The following is a 24,608-nucleotide window of genomic DNA, read 5'->3' as shown; positions in this document are numbered from 1 at the left end:
ATCTGCAAGAATAAATGAATAAATATCTATAACAATTGGACACAATTTCCACTTCACTCACCAGCTTCTCAATTTCACGTGTGGTGTGGCAATTCAATGTTAAATCCTGAGAGCGATTGCTCAATGTCTTCTCCATGACACATCGATTACCATCGAAAAAATCCTCTTTCAAATGCATGTTATATATATTCAGGATCCTTAGCGATGGGCAGCAGTCAACAGTTTGCCACAGCGCTGCCTCATTCAACATCATTCCAGAATTGATGAGATCCAGTTGCTCCAGCTCTTTGAAATTCGCAATCATCTCGATTAGTTTTTCGCAAGGAAAACTGATTTCGTGCTGCAATGTCAATTGGCGTAAGTTCTTCAATTTATGTAAATTAGGCATTCTAAACATATAGATACAATGGCTAAAGGTTATCTTATGGACATCTAATAAACGTTTCCTTAGGATTGAAGCTAAAATGTCATCTGGGTAATACATGTAAAAGGAAACTGTATGCATCTTGGGCATCGCCATGAGAGCTTCATACATATCAGTAAAATGTTCATAATATTTTAGTCTTAACTCTTCTATCAAAGGACACTTGGTTAACTCATAGATACAATGATAGGGCGTAGAATCCGGCATCCATTCGGTCAAATCTAGCTTACGCAACTGCGTCAATTTCACCAAAGTGCTGCAATCGAAATCACCAGTCGGTATCACACTCTGTAATCCAGGAAATATTTTTGTCACAATTGTTAGAGCTTCATCGGAGACATCGGCGTCTGGAAAATCCTCATACAATGTGTACACCAGTGTTTTCATGCTGGGAAATGTGTAGTTTTCCCAAAGTCTGAGGAACTCCAGATTAAGCCTGTAAAATATTATTTCCTGTGTGGCTTTAATGCTGGACAAAAATATGTCCAACAATTCAGGCATCTCTTTAAACTTCGCATAGCAATCAGGATCAAGCGAAAAGCAGCGTTGATGTTCCCAGGCAAAGACCACAAGTTTCAAGTTACTTGAAATGCCTTTAAATGCTTCATACAGCGCGATTTGGTCTTTTAGGCTTAAATATTTGTTTATTTCTAACCAGCAATCGTTGTTGATTGTTTCCAACATTTTAGCACATTAAATATATAAATTTAACTGTTAACTGTCAAAAATGTCAATAGAGCGGCTGATGAAATTAAACTGCTATAGAAATAGTTAGCTTTCTGATGAATTTATCGATTACCATCAGCTGTTCGTTTATGATACTCAATACCAGGGTTGGAGGCGAGTTGACGAGCTATGCGTGTTTAATTTGAATTTCCCAAATTACTGAGAGAAGTTATCACAACTAAATACGCTTTTAGTTAGTTTTGGCACCAACAAGGTAAATCATATATAAAAAAATGCTCAATAGATTTGCTCGTGCATCAAATGTAGCCATTAAATTCAAAGTCATAATAAAAAAGACTTGAGTAGTGGGAATATATAGTCGTAAAACTTAGTGAATGAGATCATATAATTTATGTTCAAGTATGAATATATTCTATATATTCTAATTCTTTTTTTTTTTCCTTTTGCTGCATTTATAATGCGATTTAAAAAATTGCACATCTTATCACAAATGTTTCAACAGTCGAAACAAAAGACTTAAAAGTTATCACATATTTGGCTTGAAGGCTTGAAATGCATTTGTATCATGCTCTTATCGATGTCATGCCGTTTTAAAGGCTCAAAAGAGAGCTTCAATCGTGGATGCTTAAAGAGCTGGCGCATCTGAAAAGAATAAATGAATAAATACTTATAACAATCCATCTCCACTTCACTCACCAGCTTCTCGTTTTCACCTGTGTTGTGGCAATTCAATCTTAAGTCCCGAGAGCGATTGCTCAATGTCTTCTCCATGACACATCGGTTTACATCGTAAAAATCCTTTTTCAAATACATGTTCGATATATTCAGGATCTTTAGCGATGGGCAACAGTCAACAGTTTGCCACAGCGCTGCTTCACACAATATCATTTGGTAATTGATGAGATCAAGTTGCTCCAACTGTTTCAAATTCGCAATCACTTTGAGTAGTTTGTCGGGCTTAAGACGGTTTTCGTTTAGCAATGTCAATTGGCGCAAGTTCCTCAATTTGTGAAACGTGGGCACACTGAACTTCCAGATGCAATGGTTAAAGATCATTTTTTGTACGTCATTGCCTCGCTTCTCTAGCATTGCAGCTAAAATGTCATCTTGACCATTGAGGTAAAAGGAAACTGTATTCATCTTGGGCAACGCCATGAGCCCTTCATACACTTCAGGGAAATACAAAAAAATCGGAATTATTAACTTTTCTATCAATGGACACGTGGCTAACTCTTCGGGACAATGATAGGGCAGATAATCCATTGTCCAATCGCTCAAATCTAGTTGACGCAACTGCGTGAATTTCACCAGAGTGCTACATTCAAATCCACCATACGGTTTCACACTCTGTAGTCCAGGAAATATTTTTGTCATAATTGTTAGAGCTTCATCGGCGTCGGTATTAGAAACATTTGCCCAATCCTCATCCAATGTGTACTTCAGCGTTTTCATGTTGGGAAATGTGAAGTTCTCCCAGAGTTTGAGGAACTCCAGTGTGACCCAGTGAAATTGCAATTCCTGTGTGGCTTTAATGCTGGACAAAAATATGTCCAACAATTCTGGCATCTCTTCAAACTTCGCATAGCAATCAGGATCAAGGAAGAAGCTGCGTTGATGTTCCCAGGCAAAGGCCACATCATACATCAAGTTATTTGAAAAGCCTTTAAATGCTTCATAGAGCGCGATTTGGTCATCTAGGCTTAAATATTTGTTTATTTCCAACCAGCAATCGTTGTTGAGTGTTTCCAACATTGTTGTACATTAAATTTCTGAATTAAACTGTTTAAAATTGCGGAATAACGTCGAGTTGCCATCAGCTGTAGCAGTTGATAAGCAATACCAGGGCTGAAGACGCATTGCTTGTTGATTTTAAATTTCTCGACGTTTCTATTTAGGGGCTTCACATATGTATGACTCATTTTTATAACAGTTAATATACATAATTACTGACATATATTAACACATTTATACTGTGAACATGTTTCAATTCGCCCCTAAGACACCAATAATCGTACATATATAAAATAATGCTTAATAGCTCTACTCAAGCATTATATGTTCCTAGAATCAAATTCAGCAATTAAATTCCAAATTATAAATGGTCCTAGAATTTGGAGAACGAGATCGTGCTATGTTCAATTAACTATTTCAAGGAAAACATAAGTTCAATATGTTCTAATTCATTTTGCTGCATTTCGAATTCTGTAACATATCTGTTTTATATATTACAATTATTTTTAACAATATTACATTTATTATGCGATTACTAAAAAGTAGCACAGCATATCACAATAGTTCGCAAAAAATACTTTCAAAAAGTATCACATATTTAACTTTTAGGGTGGCAGCAACGGATTGAGATGCATTTGTAGCATTTCAGTATCGACGTCATGAAGCTTCAAGGGCTCAAAAGAGAGCTTCAGTCGTGGATGCTTAAAGTACTGTCGGATCTGCAGAGATAAATCAATTAATATAAAATAAGACTTTATTTAAAAATCACTTACAAGGTTCTCGTTTGCACCTGTGTTGTGGCAATGCAATGTTAAATCATGGGAACGATTGTTCAAAGTCTTCTCCATGACACGTCTGCCAAACTCAAAGAAATTCTCGTATAGCTGCATGCCAGATATGTTAAGAATCTTTAGCGATGGACAGCAGGCCACTGTTTGCCACAATTCTGTTTCACTTGACCAGATCTGAAAATCAACCAAATCGATTTGTTCCAGCTGCTTTAAATCCACAATCAGGTCCCGTAGTTCTTCACTGGTGAAACCATCATTGTCCAGCAATGTCAATTGACGCAAATTTCTGAGTTTTTGCAACGTGGGTATGCTGAATTCCCAGATGCAATCATTAAAGACGATCGTATGGACGTCCTTGCCACGCTTCTCTAGCATCTCAGCTAAAATGAAATCAATTTTCAGTTCTATGGCAAGTGTGTGAAGCTTGGGCATCGTCATAAGGTCATGATGCAAATTAAAGTCCCAAATACCATCGGGTAAAAGCAACTCCTCCATAAGCATGCACTTGGCAATCTCTTCAGGAGAATCGCTGCGATAGGTATTATAATCTGGTGACCATTCGCTCAAGTCCAGTTTACGCAACTGCGTCCATTTCGGCAGAGCGCCGCAATAGAAAGTACCATCGGATTTCAAACTATGTAGCCCAGGAAAGAGTTCTGTCATTATTCCTATCACTTCACTATCACAATCGATATCGCAGTCATCCACTGTGTACTCTAGTGTTTTCATGTTGGGAAACGTGTAGTTCTTCCATCTATAGAGAAACTTCAGTGTGACCCATTGAAGTTCCAATCCCTGCATTGTATCATTAATGTTGGACAGAAATACGTCCAACAATTCAGGCATCTCTTCAAACTTCTCATATGCGTGTTCATCAAGGGTAAAGTTGAGTTGATGTTTCCAGGAATATATCACATTTGAGCTCACGCGATTTGAAAAGCCATTGGTGGCTTTATAGAGCGATAACTGATCTTCTAGATTCAGGTAGTTGATTATTTCCAACCAGCAATCGTCGTTGATGGTTTCCATTCTCGTTATATGTTTAATTTATGAATTTAACTGTAAAAATGCGAATACAACGTCTGATGAAATTAAGGTAAGAGGTTATTGAAATCGATAGTTTTCTGGTGGAATTTATCGACCAATATCAGCTGATATTTGTTGATAAGCAATACTAGGGATGGAAACAAGTTGCTCGTCGTTTTAGAAATTCCCGACTTTTCAATTTTGTAACTCATTAAATCCCGCACTCTGTCTTATAGTTAGAATAACAATGCTTAACAGCTTATGCTGAAGCATCAAATCATTAATAAATTCAACAAATGAATAATAGTGTGAATAACATTGCACAATTGACGTACTTCAAAATAATGATTGAATGTCTTCAAATTTAAAGAAATTACCGAAAATACTTCTCTTTATAAAATTGTGAAAGGACAATATTATTAAACCCCTCAAAATAATATAGACATATTGGATTGCTAGAATTGCTTATTTATTATATGAATAAAAATATGGCACACACTATCACAAAAGCTTCAACACATAAAGCAAAGTACTTTTAAAAAAGTAATTGAGTTTTAGGTAGTCAGCAGCGGATTGAGACGAATTTGGGCGAATTCATCATCGAGTAAGTCCATACTTAAAGGCTCAAAAGAGAGCTTCAATTGTGGATGCTTAAAGTAATCACAAATCTACAATGACAATTCAAATGTATACTAATAAGAACAAGTAAGAAAGTTACAGTCGAGTGTGCTCGACTGTGAGATACCCGCTACCCATTTTTAATACAGGCAAAATATTGCGGTATCATTTTCAAAATATACCGAAAATACTAAAAATACACCAAATGATATGTTTGGTATATCGATATAGTACACCATTCAAAATATACTATAGACGGCACAATGGACCAGATTGTCGGCCAAAGCAACTCAGACCCCTAGTAAGTAGGCGTTTTGCCCATACAATAGTATTTCTTTAATAACTTCCACAATTTTAATCTGATCGCAACTAAATTTTCAGGAATCATAACTACTATAGTAATTATTGTATATACCAAAATTCGCAACTCTAGCTTTAAATTTACGCTTGTTATTCGATTTTTTTGATTTACGGGGGCGGAAGTGGGCGTGGCAAAAATTTGAAACAAACTTGATCTGCGTGCAAACATAACAAATGCTGTCGAAAAAAAATTATAGCTCTATCTCTTATAGTCTCTGAGATCTAGGTGTTCATACGGACAGACGGACAGACACACAGACGGACAGACGGACATGGCTATATCGTCTCGGCTGTTGACGCTGATCAAGAATATATATACTTTATAGGGTCGGAGATGCCTCGTTCTACCTGTTACATACATTTCCTGCCGGCACAAAGTTATAATACCCTTCTACCCTATGGGTAGCGGGTATAAAAAGTAATTGAGTTTTACGTAGTCAGCATCGGATTGAGTCGCATTTGGGCAAATTCATCATCGAGTAAGTCCATTCTTAAAGGCTCAAAAGAGAGCTTCAGTTGTGTATGCTTAAAGTAATCACAAATCTACAATGACAATTCAAATGAATACTAATAAGGAAAAGATTCGAGTTATTCTTTACTCACTTGCTTAGCCGGTACATCGCAATAGATGTGTATTGTTAAAGGCTGAGAACGCTTATTCAGTGTATCTTCCATGAGATGTCGGTTCGAATCAAAAAAATCATCAGAATCAATATATGAGCCAGGTATATTCAGAATCTTTAGAGATGGGCAACTGGCAACAGTTTGCCACAATTCCTCTTCACTAGGCCATATTTCAGAGTAAATCAAATCGATTTGTTCCAGCTGATTTAAATCCATAATCAGTTTGCATAGATCTTCACTAGTGAAATGATGTTCTTCCTGCAATGTCAAGTGTCGCAGGTTCCTCAGTTTGTGCAACGTGTTCATCTTGTATTTTCCGATGCAATTGTTAAAGACAATAGTATGTATGTCATTACCGCGCTTCTCTAGAAATTTATTTAAATAGTAATCATCAGTCAATTGAATGGTAAGTGTGTGCAGCTTGGACATGGTCATAACTTCATGATAAAAATTTGTAAAATTACTAACTTGACGCACAATCAACTCTTCTAGTAGCGGATACCTGAGTATAAATAAATTGCCATATGCCGGTATATAATCTGATAACCATTCACTTAAGTCCAGTTTACGCAATTGCGTCCATTGGGGCACCATGCCGGAATCGACACCACCATGAGGCTTCACACTATGCAGTCCAGGAAAGATGGTGGCCATTATTTTGATGGCTTCATTATCATTCCTATTATAATCGCACACATCCAATGTGTACTTCAGTGTTTTCATGCTGGGAAATGTGTATTTTTGCCAGAGTTTGAGAAACTCAACTGTGACATTTTGGAATATTAATTTCTGCACTGTGTCCTTAATGCTGGATATAAATATGTCTAACAGTTCAGGCATCTCTTCCATTTTCCCATACATATAGTTGTCAAGTGTAAAGTTGAGTTGATGTTTCCAGGAATATATCACATTTGAGTTCACACGATTTGAAACGCCTTTGGTGGCTTCATAGAGCGCGAATTTGTCGTATAGGTCCAAGTACTTGATTATCTCCAACCAACAATCGTCGTTGAGTTTGTCCAACATTGTTGTATGTTTAATTTATAAATTTAATCTTTAAAATGCAAATGAAACATCTGATGCAATTGAGATAAGATGCTATCGATATCGATTGATTTCGATCATAACGTTCGCAACATTACTATCTAATCAGTGTGACCGTTTTGGTATATTTTGAAGTGTGCAAGATTATTATAGCAATTGAACATAGTATTTTTAACCGCAGTATTACAAAAGTTATTTTTAACTGAATGCCTGTGATTATTAATGAAACAAATTTTAGCATCGTAGTGGAGGTGGAACACTGTTGTGACGAAACTGCAAGGAATTAGTAAATTGAATCCCCAGTCTGCGTGATGCACTATTCCACTGTTTCAAAATGTATACTTCTCCCATTGTGTGAGAAATTCCACTGAGACGAACTTCAGTTGCAATTCCTGTATGGTTGCGCTTATGCTGGACAACAAAATGTCCAACACTTAAGGCTCAAACAACTTAATCCTTATTCCATCAAGTCTAGAGCAATGTCGTTTTTACCAGGTATACACCAGACCTAAGCTTATGCGATTTGAGACTCCTTTAGTGGCTTCGTATAGCGCCAGTTCATTGTCCACCAACAGTTAAAGTTAATTTACGTTTTGCTTCAAGAGTTGAGGCATCTAAGTATTATTTATTATATTGTTAGTGATACTACTCAAGCAAATGCGGAATTTAAGAAATAGTTATGCAAATATCATTATGGTATTTAATATATTAATTTAGTTTAGTTTCTACGTTTTTACGTAATTTTGGTATAAATATACTGAGAGCGCGTTTTCAAAATGTTTTCATTTCGGGAAGTGCTGTTAATAACAGGTGAGCGAGCTGTTAAGCTTGTGGAATTCGCAGTGTTATTAACAGTGGCTATGCTAACTTTTTAGATGCAGACAACATATGCGTTTTGATTGTCGCCGAGTTCGCACGCTTCAAAAGTCGTCGTGAATGCGATCGTGAGAGAAACAACGGTCTGCGGGGGACTTTGTAATAATTAGTGTAATCAGCCAACGATCAATCAATGTGTTAATACTCATTACTTAGTGTTAATTGAGCAAGTGCCAAAGTGAGAACAAAAATGCAGCAACGAAACCGGCAAACGACGTGCAACATTAATAACAGCAACAAAAACAATACCGGCAAAATGTTTTGCAGTCTGTTACTGCTAAGCAGTTGCTTAGGTGAGTAATTCGAGGATTGTTAAGAAGAAGTGCAGAAATATTAAAACATAACAAATGCGAAACGCGTAGAAAGCCTGAGTTGAACGAACTTTGTTGTTTTGTTGTAACACCGGGAAAGTAACCAAACGAATGCCAATAAGAACAAACACACACATACACACACAAGCATGGCTAATGCCAGCTGATTTAACAGTCAGCGGCAGCGCAGCCGACGACGACGTCGACGCACAACTTGTTGATAAACTCTTGAACTGTTTTTTGGCGCACAATGTTTAAAGCGTAGATTGTGGAGAAAGTTTTCTATTCTTGCTAGTTACTAATGACGTGTACTCTATTTGCCTCTCGCTCTCTTTCTTTGCAGTCGCGATACGCGCTTCTTCTTTAATTCCCCCCCGCACGCAACAGCTCTTTGTTCTGCAGAGCGCGGTGAGTTTAGAGAAACTCAACACAGCAGCCAAAGCCGAAGAGGTGAGTTACAATTTTGAAACGCAGCTCAAAGTGAATTCGGTTTGGAGCCAGGATGAATCGCAACTGCTGGAAATTCACCACAGTAAGCATTACGTTGCAGCGCCGGGCAAAGCAAAGCGTTCGATTACGTCTCTGCCCGATCGACCTTTCTACATAGCGCTGGTCAAAGGGCAGCCGGAGCAGTTGATAGCGCACACGTCGCGCGATCAATCGCTGCTCAATCTGGAACGCGGCGTCGCCTCGCTGCTGCAGCTGCGTCGTTCCAGCGGCGAAGCCGACACTGAATTGGATGTCTCTGGACATTGTCGCGTGCGTTACAACTTTAAATCCACCACTCGTGTGGAGAAGCATAAAACGGATTGTGCTCTCTGGGATCTGCGAGTCAGTTATCATCCCGAGCAAGCGCTCGGTGTCTCACAGAATTCCCAGGAACAAGTTGATTACGAACTGTCGGCAGATGGCGCTTTGTTGCGTGCCGAGTCTAAGGAGACGCATCGTTTGACACTCGCTGCCAAACCGGATGTGGGCAGCTTGGTGCGCGGCAATCTGCGACTGCAACATCTGGCTGAAGGGGCGGAGCAGGTGCCGCAACTGGATCATGCCACACTGGAAGCAGCCGTGGAAAGTCTGCTGGAATGGTATCGCGTTTTTCCGTTGGAAGCCGATGTAGATGGCGCTATTGGTGAACTGAAGAAGCAAACGGTGAGTGATCATTCGATAGTTTTCAAAACTATCGAGTATAACGTAAAATTAAGTATAGTAGGTTTTTACAAATATTAAACAGGTTATTAATAGATAACTCATTAAATTAAGATTGATATAGTAATTACGAATAATAAAGTTAATAAGTAATATTGAATATTGATACTCCTTATTACGTATAAATAAGGTTTAATAGTTATGAGTAAATACTTAAATTACATTTTAAGAGCAGTAGTCAGATATCAATAAAAATAAATTTAATTAATATTAAACTCGAGAAAATAACTATTGCTAAGTATCAGCAATTGTTTAATGGTTATTATTAGTACTTAATAAAAAGAAAATATATACAAAATTACTAATTAGTAATCAGCTAATTACAAATGATGATTAATCGACAAGCATTGAAACAAATTGAGCTAGGGGTAATAGCGATCCTATTAAATTATAACTATTAAGAGTTTTGTGACCGATATCTGCTTTATTCGTTTGATCGCTAATTAGTTAAACTGTAATAATCCATAATTGCCTAGATCAAGATTAGTAATAATCAGTTAAAAGTTATAAATCACAAGTTTGCACAGTAAAATTAAAAAATTAATTAGATTGCGATTAGTTTACCGTTATATTGGACATTTATCGACAATCGATTAATCGGCAACTCTATTTTTACAGCTACTGGAGCAATTTGAGCAAAGCGCGGAGCAACTGCAAGAGGAGGACGTGGGCAAATCCTCGCTAGCGTTGGCCTACGCTCAACTGTTGCCATTGGCTCGACTCACAAAGCAGCTGGAGTTCGAGGAATTGCTGCAGATGCATGGAAAGTTGGCCACACAGCTGGTGGATCTACTGGGAGCTGTGCAAACCTACGACGCACACAATGCAACCTTTGGACATTTCTATAAAGGAGCAGAGACATCGCAGGAATCGCTAGAGCTGCTGGAAAAGTATCTGCAATCTTTGGCAGTGGCCACGCATCCGGAGCGTGCGATACTCGAGCATTTATTCGGCTGGCTACAGCAGCAGGAGAAGATTGGCGGAGCCAAGCAGTCGAAACTACGCGATAGCGTGCTCCAAACTCTGGCGACGCTCACGCGTCAAAGTGGCCTCGATGCGAATGATGCACTGCTGCAGCAGTTGAGGGATTTACTCATCGATGGGCTGAGCTCCAAGGATGCCAGCTTGTATGTGCGTGCGTTGCAGAATCTGCGTGACCCGCTGACTATCGATGTGCTGTTGAAGCAGGCAACGGAATCAAAGGATGCCAAGATAACTGTGGCTGCTCTGCAGGCACTCAAATCCTTCACAGCTGCCAATTTTGCGACGCCACATCGTCAGCTATTCGAGAGCATTTTCTATCAGCGCCAGCGACGCTTCGATAGCTCCGCTCGTACCTTGGCTTTGGATGTGCTTCTGGCCATGCGTCCGAGTGCCGAGCAATTGGGTCAACTGCTTGACTATCTCGCTTCTAATGATCGTCAGTTTGAGCTCAAGACTTATGTGCTGCAGAAGCTGCGCATGCTCGCCGAGATCTGTCCACGTTTTCGGGGCATGTTCCGCTCCGCATTGGCACAGCGAGAGCATGTGAACAACTACAATGTGCTGGGACAGCGAGGTAGGTATTAAGATGACTCAATTGAGATACCGAATTCATGTTTATTTCCCTTTTGCAGGTCTCACCACTGTGCTCACTCGCCAGCTGTCGCAGTCGCCTGCTTTCAATGAGACATTGCTCAGCACCCAGGAGGTTTATCAGGGCATCCTTAAACGCGGATCGGTTGAGTTTTTGTTGCACGCTGGCCGCGAGCAAGCGAGCAGCTTTAAGCTGGGCATCTACACCGCTGGCTTGGGTTCGTTGGTGGGCGATAGCGATGAGGCGGTGGATGATGGCATTCCGGCTGATGATGAGCTGCAGAGCGAAGAAACTGTCACCGCTGGCATGGAGATTAGCGTGCAGGGCGCTCAGCTGCGTCCGCTCATCTTCTTCAACGGTCAAACCGAGCTCATGGGTCATGTTTGGGGTGGCAGCGCCTCGGACTCGACGCCAGCTTATCAGGCCACAACATTGGGTCAGGATCATGAGCATTACATTGTGCTGGCATCGGGCGCTACGTTGCATTGGCGTGTTTTGGGTGCACGCAGCGTGGATCTCAATGGCAAAGTGGGTTTCAGTTTGTGGAATCGCAATGCGCAAACAGAGATACAGCAAAAGTGAGTGCAGCACATTAACAACTGTTTTAACTCGTAAGCTAATAAATTCTTTAACTATTTTATAGCACTGGCAGCGCTGTTGTGGGTCACATTGCTGTGGGCTTCACCTATGCTAAACTGGTGCAGGATTTCACACTCACCCACGAGCCAAAACTCAGTCTTCAAGCTGATCTGGACTTTTACAGCGGCATTAAGCTCTGCATGCAACTGCAGCGTCCAGAGCAGCTTTTAACGTTAGTCAAACTTCTATTGTAATTTTGCATTCCTACTTTAATCGTTTATTCTTTCAACTTTATAGCTATTCCAATGTCCGCTCCGTTTATCTACAAAATGTGGAACCAGCTTATGCCAAGCATTTGCGTTCAACTCTCACACACAAATCGGCGGGTCGCACGTTTGCCTTGAATCAGAAGAACAACGAGATGTGCAACCAGATAATTGAATCCTGAGATTAAAAATTGCATTTATCAACAATTCAATTGCTAATTTGTATATATCAAAGTGCAGAGATTAAGACTCACAATAGAGATTATTAAATTTCAAATAACTACAACTAAAATTCAAAAATAATAGTATAGATTTTATGTATGTATGTATATCGATAATATACATATATTTGCATAATATGTAGATAATACATAATAATTATAATTGACATATTTGGGCTTTGAAATTTGTATACCAAAAATCAACGCATTTTAGAAAACGTTTCACAAAACCTTTATAAGGAAGTTGGCATAGGGTCAAATTACAAACTCACTCTTATGCTTGCTTAAGAATCTTAACTTAAGATCTAAAGCTAACCCTCATCACTCCCTCTCTGACAAAATGAACAGGCACATTATTATTTATTGGATTGATCAATCCAATAAATTAATTATGACCTGAAATGGAAAGAAACGAAATTGGGACAATTTATAGCAGTTCTTAACTGTTCCTCTATGGTATATTTAATTTTATTCACAAATTGTTATTAATAATGATAATCTCAGGCTTCAAATCGTATATTGTTGTTTAGTACACAATTGATAGAAATGGTACACTTTTTGGGTACACAAAATGCTTGTATGGTGAACTCTGTTAACAGAATGTTAACAAGCAGCTCTGTTAGCATCAGAGCAGTTTGCAGAACAGATGATTTGAATAACAAAACTGTACAGTTTTAAAGTAAAGCACTTAATATATTAATTTTCATATTATCAAAAATTTTGAAAACTATTAAATTAAAAATCGAAAATGTAACATTTAAAAATGGTGCGTTGGTAAATAATTAAAAGATTGAGATTAGAGTATCCATTTAATATATATGTTGTACTATAATTTTTAATCGAAAATAAGAAAGCATAAGAAATGCGTTCATTTTCGTTTTTAATTATTTTAGTATTTATATTAAGAAAACATGATATCGTAGCATCAAAAAAAAAAAACACTAAAAACTTAAAACACAAAAATATGAAGCGTGGCGCATTTTCATACGCAATTTTGAAAAATCCCCTTATTAAATGGGTGGTATATTTTGGAACGTAATTTAGTATATGTTGGTACTCAACTGCGGTCACGCTGCACACTAGGCACAACACTGGCATTTCATTTATTTTCGTAAGAAATGGGCTTGTAATAAACGTGAAATATATAAGGAAGTGTGTAAAAACATATGTGAAGTGTGAGTGTATAAGAACTGTGTTTATCGTTGTCAGTTTAAGTGATGATAGTAATTAGGCCAAATCCCAATTGTCTCGCGCTTTTCTAATGTGCGCGCGTGTGCGTGAGTTTTTTGTACATTGGTGTGCGTGTGGAGGCCTGGCCCACACATGCAAACATTTCGCACACTTGTAAACGTTGAATAGTTCGTCCCTATATTTGTTGTTGTTGTTGTTATAATTGAAAATACGTTGCAATGATACGTAAAAATTGTGCTAAATATAAAACTCGATTAAATGTATTGTTTGCCTTGGCAATTTTCACGAATAAAAAGCGTTAAAAAGTATTAAGTGACGAAGACTGTCCAGCAGGGAGATTATTTATAAAGAAAGGTGCTAACTAAATGCAGACAGGCGCTAACAATAAAAATATACGATTATTTATTGTACGAACATTTATTTTTTTTTCGACTGGCCACCAGCAAACGACAACAACAACAATAACAGAGCAAGGAGAGTGAGTGAGAGAGAGTAGCAGTGCAATGCTGAGCGCAACTCTCCGCTGTGGTTGTTGTTGTTGACATTGTGACGTGTGTGTGTTTGGGTATGCTTTGCATATGTATGTATGGGAATGTGTGTGTTGCGTGAAGTTGCAATACAACAAGAACCACGTGTAAAGAGCGTGCGCTGCGTTTTGTGCAGCCAGCAAATATTTGGCATTTACTTGGCATTTAAAGCGATAACAACAACAACAACGATCGCAGTCAGCTGTAGTTCCAATCAAAGTCGTGTTAGTATTTCTTATTTAAGGGCATTTAATAAGCTCAGCTAATCAGCCGGGTAATTGGTATTCATTAGTACAAAGCCAAAGAAAAGAATAAATAATTACATTTACATTTAGCGCGTTTTAAATCAGTCCCAGAGAGCCAAATCGACAGAGAGTAAGAGAGCGACGTTACGAATGCTCCCCAGTACACGCACACACACACACTTGCGCAACGTTGGCGCTCTCGCCAATGGGCTCTCTCATACGAATCTCTACCATCGGGTGCTGTAACGGTATCAGCAAAAGCGCTCTCACGCCTCAGTGTCGTTTGGCCAGACCATAACGTCACAATTCAGTTGATTTTTAACGCTCGCAGCGCAAGGTAGTCGCCGCAACGTTGCTCGATTCAAACCAAAACCTTTATGTGTGAGGGAAGAAAAAAAAATTGAAAAGCAAAGGTTTCATTCTGCAGCCCCCGCGCCCCACAATTGTGCATTCTGTTCTGGGCATAAGAACAGAACAACAACAACAACAAATATCGTGTGTGTTATTCTCTCTTTTTAACCGATTCCTTTGAATGTAGAATTTACCTGTAAAAGTGAAAACGTAAACCGAACGACGCAAGCAAAACAAAACTCGTGTGTGCAAGCAGCAGCAAAAAAAAAAAAAAAAAAAAACGTAATCAAAAGAATACAATAAAAAACAAGACGCCACTCAGCGCAAGAGTGCGAAAGAGCAAGAGAGAACGAGTGTGAACAGCATAAGAACATAACGAAAACTGCAGCAAACACGAAAAAAAAAGGAAGAGCCAAGTGGACTAAGAAGTAGACGACGAGAACGCATCGAAAATAACGAAAACAACACAGCAACAACAACTGACACAGCCACCATCAGGTAAGTGCATCTCATGCTTTCTCGCTCTATCTCCCGAATTTGCATCTCGCTGACCTTTTCTATGACTCAGTTCACCACTTTTATAAAGCTGTTTTTCCCGTATTTTAAATATATTATAATAATCTTGGGCTCCAATGAGCCTTAAAAAAAAGTGTGCTGATGACTCAGTACGATTTTAACCATAAATTTCAATGACTTTGGGTAATTTTTTTTGCTGCTTTTGTTTGGTTAGTTCATTTTCAAGCCGATTTCGTATTATTTTCGGTTCGCACATAATCTACATACGTTTTTTTTTTCTTTTTTTGTGATTCTGATTAGATAGGCAAAGGAAAAAAAAAACAAATTTCAAACCTTGCACAATTTACGACAATTCTCTTGATCTTTGAAATGAAATCTTTGACTTGTTATGTGTTTTATGACTGCAGAAAAAACTTTTAAATTAGCTGTGAAACGGAAGATTTTAGATTTATGGGTCTTAAAAGTGCCGTAAAACATTTTTAGAATTATCTATTTAAACTTAAAATGCCACATGAAGTGACGAAATAAGTGCAAAAATAATCTATTCCATTATTAACCCGATTTATTTATAATTAGTATCATAATGTGGAAATAAAAAACGATTGCAAAATATCAGATTGAAATTTCAACAGTTTTACACTGAAATCCAATCTTCATTATATTTTTTTTTTAAATTTTTTTAATCAAACTTTCCGACAGATAAGTTAATTGTTTCAAGTGTCTAACGCAGTTATCTCTCTCGTTATCATTATGTTAAATTAAGTTTTGATTAAAAATAACAAGAAAAGGAGCGTAATACAAATTTATATTGTCATTTAAGTGAGTCATTATTTCAAACGATGTTTATCTATTTATGTTCGTGTCATCGTTATGGGTTGAAATATGAACTTTTTATAATTAAGACACTTTTTCGCCGTTAGAAGAAAAGGCTGTAATAAAAAGTTGAATTCCACCCACAAATTCAGTAGAAAACGTAAAGTTTACACTCTAAACATTTGCCCCACCTTCGTCCACCTCTCGGATACCCAAAACAAAAGCAAAAAAAAAAAACAATTCCACAAATTGTTGTATCCACATGCTTCACATAGCACAGTGCTTTAGGGGCAACAATAAACAAGGTAATTGCTTAATTTACAGCTTAATTTTTGAGCTTGCTTGAACTCAGAGCTTCTCGGAAAAATGAAAACAAAACTTGGCTAAAATCAATTTCTATGGCAAATAGCTCTTGCACTTATCTTATCTTCCTCCGACGACCCAATTAAGTTGCTTAACAGGTTTCGCAGCAAGGGAATCCAAAAAAGAAAAAAAAAATACAGAAAAAGTTTAAAGTTGGCTGAATTCGCAGACAGGCAAAGTATTTTTTGTTTTCGTATTTTTATCGCAAAATGCGTATAGACAAATTATGTTTGGGTAGCTGTCACAAATTGCCATTGGATCATTCGCTCAAATCGATGGCCGAAACTAACAAACTGGCAAACTGGCAAACTGGATCCGCCTTTTAGCCAAGCCAAGCCAAGCCAGGGCGCGGTGGTCGATTCGACTCACGTGACATGGACCAAAACGCAGCAAAACGACTTTTAAAACTTGTGTCCGATTCATTTAAGCTTTCAAAAGTACGTGAGGCTAAGCAATCAACTGCAAAAATATATAGCTATTACCGATCCAATCCAAGCGAATCAAAAACAGTTAAGCCTAGCAAAGAATCTTTGTGTGGTGTAGTCGAAGTTTACATACGCTGTAAATGCAATTTGTTTAGGGTAAAACTTTACGAATTATTTAAGTTAAAGTTTAGCTAATAAACAAGAGTAAATAATAGATTTGATCTTTCTTTGTCTATTTCATAAAAAGAGTATTCTGGCTTCTCAAAAACTCAATTATATAAACTATATTTAATTGTCATTACAATTGCGATTCTTATTTCAATATATTTATTTTATGCTTGAAGTTGGAACATTTCTGAATTTTCCATATATATACGTCCAGTTACATTATTATTTCCTTATTTCAATCTATGAAAATTTTAGAAAATTTGCCTTCATCTAAATTGTGCTCACATTTTCTTAACTACCTTCAATATTTTCAAATTTGTATTATATTTCCATATTTCCTATATTCTTTCTTTCAATCGATAGAAATTTAAAAAATCTTATCTTCATTTAACTTCAGCTCACATTTTCATAACTACCTTCCATAATTTTTATATTTTCTTTATTTCAATCTTTGGAAATTTACAAAATTTGTTTTCATCTAACTTGTGCTCACATTTTCTTAACTACCTTTGGTATCTTTTTATTTGTATTATATATCAATCATTTCTGAATTCCTTAATTTAATCATTGGAAATTTCAAAGGTCTTATTTTCATCTAACTTGTCCTCACATTTTCTTAACTACCTTCATTTTTTTTTTAAATTTGTATTATATTTCTATATTTCCTATATTCTTTCTTTCAATCGATAGAAATTTAAAAAATCTTATCTTCATTTAACTTAAGATCACATTTTCTTAACTACCTTTGGTATCTCTTTATTTGTATTATATATCAATCATTTCTGAATTCCTTAATTTAATCATTGGGAATTTAAAACATCTTATTTTCATCTAACTTGTGCTCACATTTTCTTAACTACCTTCGATATTTTCATCGCCTAAGTAGAGGGTATACAAAAATGTTGACGGGAATTTGCGAGAAGGGGCAAAATCAATCGATTTCAATAAGACGACAGAGCGCAAACTGAAATCTTAAATCTCGGATCATATATCGCAAAATGCCGCTGATGATTTGTGTACGTGCCTAGACAAGAGCGACGACAAACTTGTGTTGTGTCGATCGACTCACTCGATTCATGCTGTGTTGTTATGAATCATCGATGTGTCGATGATGAAAATTCTAGCTTAGGACACACAATCGAGACAGAGCGACAAATCGCGTGGGTCAGTCAGTGGAAGTCAGTATGATTAGGGTTCTCGAAGCACGTCTATCATATCGTATCGTCAGTCAGTCAGTCAGTTTGCTTGGTTCATTCAACTTTAGTGTTTTGTTAGTCGCTAGTTATCTACCATAGTTCTGTGTGTGCATGCTTCTATTTCTATTTCAATTTCAACTTAACAAAACGACCAACTAACCCAATGAAAAACTCACCCCACAATTGGACTTTGCGTCTAGCTGACAGGTGATTGTTTTTCTTTCACACACACACCAAAAAAAGGAAAAAAAGCAGCAACAAAATCGATAAGTTTTATTTGAGTTTTCGTTGTTGTTTGTTGTTGTGTTTCGGTTGTCTAAAATTGCTGAGCTGTGCGTTATTTATAGGTGACAGCCCCACAACCCTCCGTTTGCTTGACCTGGCTGCAAAGCATAGATACTTCTGTAGTTGGTGGATTTTGTATCTCTTTTTGGCTGGCTTACCAACTGGATAATAATTCACTCTCTTGTCACATGTTGTGCAATATCTGTGAGATTGGATTGGACTTCTATTTTGATTGCCACTTTAATGCATGGACTAATTCAATTTTTTTTAACGACATTCAGATTGATTTTAGATTGAATTTTATTGGCGTTAAGCACTCATTTGTGTTATCCACGCTGAGCTCTTTTCTTTCTTCCAATTCAATGCGACAGTAATATTATCCGACATTGTTACATTATTGGTTTTCTTGTCGAACATTAAATGTAATCTCAATTTATCTGGTATTCAACAGAGTTGTAGGCATCTGTTGATATTCGTTTTTTCGAATGGATTTCAGTTCATTTAAAGTTCATTCGCTTTTATCCGCTGTTATCTACAAAGCGTGCGCCTATTATTTACCATATTGTCGCCTACAATGCAAATGCAGCTCGCTTTATCTGCCTTTGTTTAAAAATAGTTTAAATTGTAAAAAAAAATGCATTTATCTGCTCTGTAAAAATGTAATGCATACTCAACTATTCTTTACATTAATTCGCATTTGAATTCATTTGCTGTAATATTATCCGTAATTATCCGAAATGATTTGTCGCAATAGAAATAATATTCGCTCGCTTTTTATGGCATTACCGAATAGCCCCAGTGATATATTGAATTAACAGAACATTATCCGCACTTATCCATTATGTCATTAAACCAATAAAACGTTATCCGTAGGTGTCAAATGCTGCAGTAATTGACATATAGATGACATTGGAGACTTATCCGAACTGCACTATAGAAAACAGGATTTGACGCTTAACTTCACGCTTCAACTTCGTTGAGAGTTGCTAAATTATTATCGCTTTATTGCATGTGACCAATAAAGCGAGTTCTGACCACAAAACCCCATCGAGCTATAAATTTTACACAATTTTCGTGAATGTGCGGGTTTTGAGACTAAAGTTATAAGTTATAAAAAAGACCCCACCTCCCACACACAAGATCATAAATCCCAATCAAATTTATTATTAAATCAAGTACAATTCGTGTGTGCGGCTCAAATGTGTTAATAACGCAACAGAATAATAACGCAGAAAAAAAAGGAATGAAGAAAAAAAATACGCCCACAATTTGCAGCACACAGAGAAAGCCGAAAATAACAAAAAAATAAAAAAGAATAATATATGTAACTCGCATATTGAGCTATAGGTATGTACTATATATGAGGGTATATATATATATATAGATCTATATAGAGCGATATGTGACCACGACAAGCTCGACAATCAATTGTCTGGCTCGGGAAATTGTGCGGCATTAATTTGTGCAAGTAATTTCATTGACGGTGGCTTCATCGACAATTGTTGTTGTCTGGTCCGTGCTCAGTTAATGAATAAAAAAGTTAATAACTAAATGGGGACACACACACATACATATATTTATATGTTTAGTGTAAAAATGCTTCATGCAATGACCTTGATTTTGTCACTGTGTTTGTTTTTGCAGTTTATCGGGACTTGTTTTCGATAGTCCGGGGATCAACAGTTAATTTATGGCCTGCATTCTGATTAGGTTTCTATTTACTGTTTACTGGTTTGTTGCCAAGCAGCCGCATTTTGTTGTGTTTCTATCTATTACAATTTCATTCAATTACCGTCCTCCAAATTGTGTTACGCGTGATTCGATAGACAGATAAACGGTTAATTTACGATTGCTTATCTGCAGGATAAACTGGAAATATCTGCTATGCTTGTTATACGCCACAACTTGAATAAGTTGTAATTGCACCCGCTGTTTGATTTGTTAAATGCCTCTTAATCAACACGGATAACTTGTTGCCCATCGATAACTTTTGTTGTTGTTGTTGTTGCCTTGAGCAGCGAGATGTCGTTGCTATGGCAATGTTTGTCGGGATAAGCTTTTGGCTAATTGACTTAAACGATTGTGATGCGAATGTCATGACCTGTTGTCAGTTATCCGCCATTATCCGTGTCGCTTTAATACGCTCGGATAAGCATTCGTTTATTACTGACAAGTGGGCCGCTTGCAGTTAGGCTTTAAAGTACACACAAAGCTTTATCCGTAGCGACATTTTTCCGCCTTAAGTTAAGGCAAACGATATCAACGAGACGTTCGCTCATTTGCCGTTGTCACTCTTCATTGAGATAAGTTCAATTCGCATAGAGGAGCTCGCTCAGCCCGCCATAAAAACATCCGGCCTCGGGGCACAAAACATAAGCAACACAGCCTGTGGGTCCCCAATGCTCCCCCTTTCGACCCCCCTCCTCCCTCGCTGTCGAGGTAAACCAGGCAGTCGAGTCGACTCGAGTTGATGACAATGGCGCGTAGTTTACTTGTTTCTGCCCATTGTATTTTGCATTCAAGCATTTATTATATTATACATTATTTGAATAAAGTGAATTACGTACAAAAGAAGTTCCCTCTGTCCCTCTTTCTCTCTGTCTCTCTCTCGACCTCTGTGAAATATTCAGGTTCAACTCCCTAAGCCAATGCTTAATTGAATTGAACACCATACCATTGTCAAGCAAAGAAGAAGAATAAAGAGAAGGCCCAGTTACGTTGCTTGGCAAATTCTTGAGTCTTGCTTTGTTTTCACATGCCCATCATATTTTCCCCTCTCTCTCTTTCACTCTCTCCATCTCCATCTCTGTTTGTTATCTTTGCAAATTTGACGCGCTTTCAATAAATAAATCCCCAGTGGATTATGCGCTGCTTCTTCATCGCAGCGCTAATTCAATTTATGCTCGTCAAATTATTTTGCCCCAGTCGACAGTCGACAGTCGAGAGTCCGCTGCGAATCGCTGCGTGGGCGACAGTTAGTTAAGGGATTTTTTTTTTATTATTTTATTTTTTCGCACGCCTCTTCATGGTTTAAAAATTTGTTTGTCGTTCTATAATTGCGATTCGCAAACTATGGCAGAGGGGATCTCTGAGGGGGCAATTGTGAATGTCACGTCCACATTTGTGCGGCAAATGGTCACATATGAGCACTAATTAATTGGCTCTGGTTTCTTTAATTAGCAAAACCAAAAACGAAAATAACAAGCACGACAATTAGTCGAGCATTTTTAGAATTTGTGCACGTGCAAATATTTTTGCCATTTGTAAATGAGTTTTGAGTAAGGTCTGCTGTAGACTCTAGACTCTATGGCAGATGTGACGCAAGCGGATAAACTGAAAAATCATTCACACTGTATGGAATATAAATGAATAATTATTCAAACGGAGATTTTTACATCTAAGGTTTATGGCTGTGAAATTACACTACTTATCCAAAGCAGGATAAACCGTGTTCTTTAGTAATCAAAGTTATCCGGATAAGTTTTTTTTTTAAGAAGATAAGAAGATATCTACTAAGATCTGCAATTTATTTCATATTATTATTATGGATAAATCTATTCAAAAGCCTTTTTTCCATATAGCAGCTACTCTTCGGGGCTCGTAAGCAGTCAAAATTATCCGGATAAGTTTTTTAATGAAGAAAACAAATTAGCTTAGTATATATGCATTTTCGTTCATATTACTATGCGTAGCGATTATCATTAATCTGGGGATATCTATTCAAAATACTTTTTCCCCTTTGATCGCTTTTTCATATTTATCCCTCGTATTTTCTTAAAACGGATAACGGATATAAACTACTATTCGAATAACAAATAATCTGAGCATATCGTATAGTATTTTTACCAAGTTTAAGCTATATTTTCTTAAGCCGTAATAAGCTACTTTTGCAACGGATAATAAGCCACTTTTATACATTTTTTCAATGTAATTTCTTGAAACGGATAACGGTTTTTAATAAAACTTATAATAAAATATTATTAAATACTATTCGAGTCACAATAAATTTAAGCATATTAAATACAATTATATTTATAACTAACTTTTTGCTATATTTTCATAAATAAGCTACTCTTATATTTTTATCCATCGTATGTTCTTGCAACGGATAATTTGCAGTATCCCGTCGTTTGACTGCTATATTTAGAGTCTGCAAATCCTTCGCTTGAACTGTTGCATTTCATGCGCTAATGACGCAAATCGTGCAATGATCTTTGCGTTGCTTTTTGCGTGTTTGTGAAATTAGCGTGTTTTTTTTTTGTTCGGTTGTGTATATTTTATTTGGCTTAATACGCATGCGTCCAAAGCACTTGGTGAACGTGATCGCACAATACAGAAGCAGTATTAAGCAGTGTGTGGACAGTGTACAAAGTTTTCAGTTTCTTTTTTTTTTCATTTTTCTTTTTTGCCATCGCCCCCACATGAAGCTAACAAACTACTGCAAAAATCTTTTGGGCGAAACGAAACTCGTGCTCAACCTGAAATGGTATTGTCTAATAAATATTTGGAAACAGGCCTCCTCCATTGTTTACAAAGCTCAAAAGCGAAATGAAAATAATAAATAAATACTCGCCGCAAAACTCAAAGTGAGCGAGCGATAAGTCGGCTACCCGTAGCATATATATATACATATATATATATGGTATACTTGAAAAGCACGTGATGGTGCAGCGAGTTTCAGTTTGCGCTCAGCTGAGCTCTCGATGTGCTCTCGAATATCATTGAAGTTCGCTGGAATGCCAAAACAAGTGTAGAACAATTGTACAAGTAAGACTTGTATCAGCTGAGTCAGGCCTAGAGATGGGCGCGTGACACGACCCAGCGATATCGTTTAAAGAAAACTAACTTAGGCGAGGTTTAATATATACAAATCTTGGATTAATGGGCGTTGTTTTTTACTAGGTTTTAGATCTATCCTAGTTACAAATCAAATATCTTTGCTGTCATCTTCATTTTGTCATCTCAAAACAAGACATTTGCTCTTACCTTTGCTTGCTACAACACAAATTTTTACACATTTTGGCAACATTCGCACACACCATTTGGCCGTAATCGTAATATATTTATATAAATATGGCAGACTTAAGTACATACGAAATGAAATCATGATGACATCGGACCGGTTTTCTCTCTCTCTAACTAAATCTCGAAAATTCTCTCAATCGATTGAAAAGTAAAATGCGTATAAAAATATAAAATACAATATTGCAAAATAGCTATCGACAACTGTTGCTGATTGATGATGAACTTTGTGGACTTGTCGTCGTCAAAGTAATGGCCCTGCATTTGTCTGCTCCCAGACTCAGCGGTGTCTCCGCAGTCAGTGGCCCGCCCCCTTTTTGTTTTTTACATTTACATTGAGTGCTGCCATTGCCAAGATTTACAATCAATGTCAGCCACTTTGGGAGACTAAAAATAGTCAAACGCTCAGCTGGTTTATGCGTTTGATACGCGACATCGACAACGACGACGACGTTGACTCGTGACAGAGTCATTCCCGGTGTTATTTAACATCGCTTATCAATGTGGCCAAAAACAAAATGAGACCCACAGACCCAGTCTCTAAGTGTTGCTTATCAGCGTATTTCTCATTTTGTAGTTTGTATTCGGTATTTGGTATTTTTGGGTGCAAACCAACGGCGTCGACTTTTAACAACTACCTCAACTACATGCTACAAACTCACTCGCTTGTAGTACGACAACTTGAACATAAGTTAGTAGTACATACAACTAGCAGCGAGTCTATCTTATCAATCTATACTCGCGTCTTTTCTGCATATTTGTTGACCTCGGACGCGCGTTTTTCAGCAACATTTTCAAGTCTGGGCAGCAATTCTTCATTTTCGTTTATACTACAAATGCTTGTCGTTTATATAATATATAAACAACGATATCAGCGGGGGGAAAGCCTGATAAGCTGTTAAGATTATCACAAATGTTTGGTGTTGTGTTTAGTGCGAGAGAACGCGTTATCCGACATCGTTTAAAGTTATTGAGTGTCATTATTATACGGTCTAACGACTTCGGCTAGAATTGCCATTATAAACAAAAGCTTAACAAAATGCTTTTGTTTGTAATAAAGTAGTTTTATCTTAAATAAAAGCTAGAGAGAGGCTGTATATTATTATCCGCTGTTATCCGGGTTGCTTACGGTCATGGGATAAGACATAAATGCATACAATATT

At 37.3% G+C, this 24,608-nt stretch overlaps 4 protein-coding genes across 16 annotated transcripts in view; 2 read left to right on the top strand and 2 right to left on the bottom strand.

Moving 5' to 3' along the window:
• Window positions 1–1,553: 1,553 nt before the first annotated feature.
• On the bottom strand, window positions 1,554–2,697 carry LOC117563486 (uncharacterized). The gene is made up of 2 exons (XM_034241849.2): window positions 1,808–2,697; window positions 1,554–1,753 (listed from the first exon to the last, which is right to left on the bottom strand). Exons 1-2 carry the CDS (start codon window positions 2,675–2,677, stop codon window positions 1,628–1,630), a joined length of 996 nt encoding a protein of 331 aa, XP_034097740.2. The 5' UTR covers window positions 2,678–2,697; the 3' UTR covers window positions 1,554–1,627.
• Window positions 2,698–3,320: 623 nt separating this feature from the next.
• Window positions 3,321–7,472, bottom strand: LOC117563484 (uncharacterized). Of its 8 annotated transcripts, none has more exons than XM_052001976.1 (4): window positions 6,730–7,390; window positions 6,241–6,626; window positions 3,616–4,692; window positions 3,321–3,561 (listed from the first exon to the last, which is right to left on the bottom strand). In XM_052001976.1, exons 3-4 carry the CDS (start codon window positions 4,660–4,662, stop codon window positions 3,448–3,450), a joined length of 1,161 nt encoding a protein of 386 aa, XP_051857936.1. In that variant the 5' UTR covers window positions 4,663–4,692; window positions 6,241–6,626; window positions 6,730–7,390; the 3' UTR covers window positions 3,321–3,447. The 8 variants fall into 8 exon arrangements, 6 of the variants coding, with proteins under 6 accessions (XP_051857936.1, XP_051857937.1, XP_051857935.1 ...); XM_052001977.1 differs by having other exon boundaries at window positions 6,764–7,390; XM_052001975.1 differs by having other exon boundaries at window positions 6,241–7,390.
• A 714-nt stretch (window positions 7,473–8,186) lies between these two features.
• LOC117563481 (microsomal triacylglycerol transfer protein) lies at window positions 8,187–12,416 on the top strand. The gene is made up of 6 exons (XM_034241842.2): window positions 8,187–8,474; window positions 8,836–9,644; window positions 10,320–11,259; window positions 11,318–11,855; window positions 11,921–12,088; window positions 12,154–12,416. Exons 1-6 carry the CDS (start codon window positions 8,372–8,374, stop codon window positions 12,302–12,304), a joined length of 2,709 nt encoding a protein of 902 aa, XP_034097733.1. The 5' UTR covers window positions 8,187–8,371; the 3' UTR covers window positions 12,305–12,416.
• A 1,007-nt stretch (window positions 12,417–13,423) lies between these two features.
• Window positions 13,424–24,608, top strand: part of LOC117565911 (GTPase-activating protein skywalker) — a 55,681-nt gene continuing 44,496 nt past the window's right edge. For 3 of the 6 annotated variants that reach the window (XM_034245273.2, XM_034245270.2, XM_034245266.2), the window contains exon 1: window positions 14,627–15,155. The gene's annotated coding sequence lies outside the window, so the exon portion shown is untranslated. Of the gene's footprint in view, window positions 13,519–14,626; window positions 15,156–24,608 lie in introns of those variants that run through there. The other 3 variants (XM_034245279.2, XM_034245275.2, XM_034245267.2) reach the window with 2 other exon arrangements.

This window comes from Drosophila albomicans, chromosome 2L, assembly GCF_009650485.2.
Source record: "Drosophila albomicans strain 15112-1751.03 chromosome 2L, ASM965048v2, whole genome shotgun sequence".
In the NCBI taxonomy this organism is placed as follows: Eukaryota; Metazoa; Arthropoda; class Insecta; order Diptera; family Drosophilidae; genus Drosophila; species Drosophila albomicans.
This window is presented reverse-complemented; position numbering and strand designations above follow the sequence as displayed.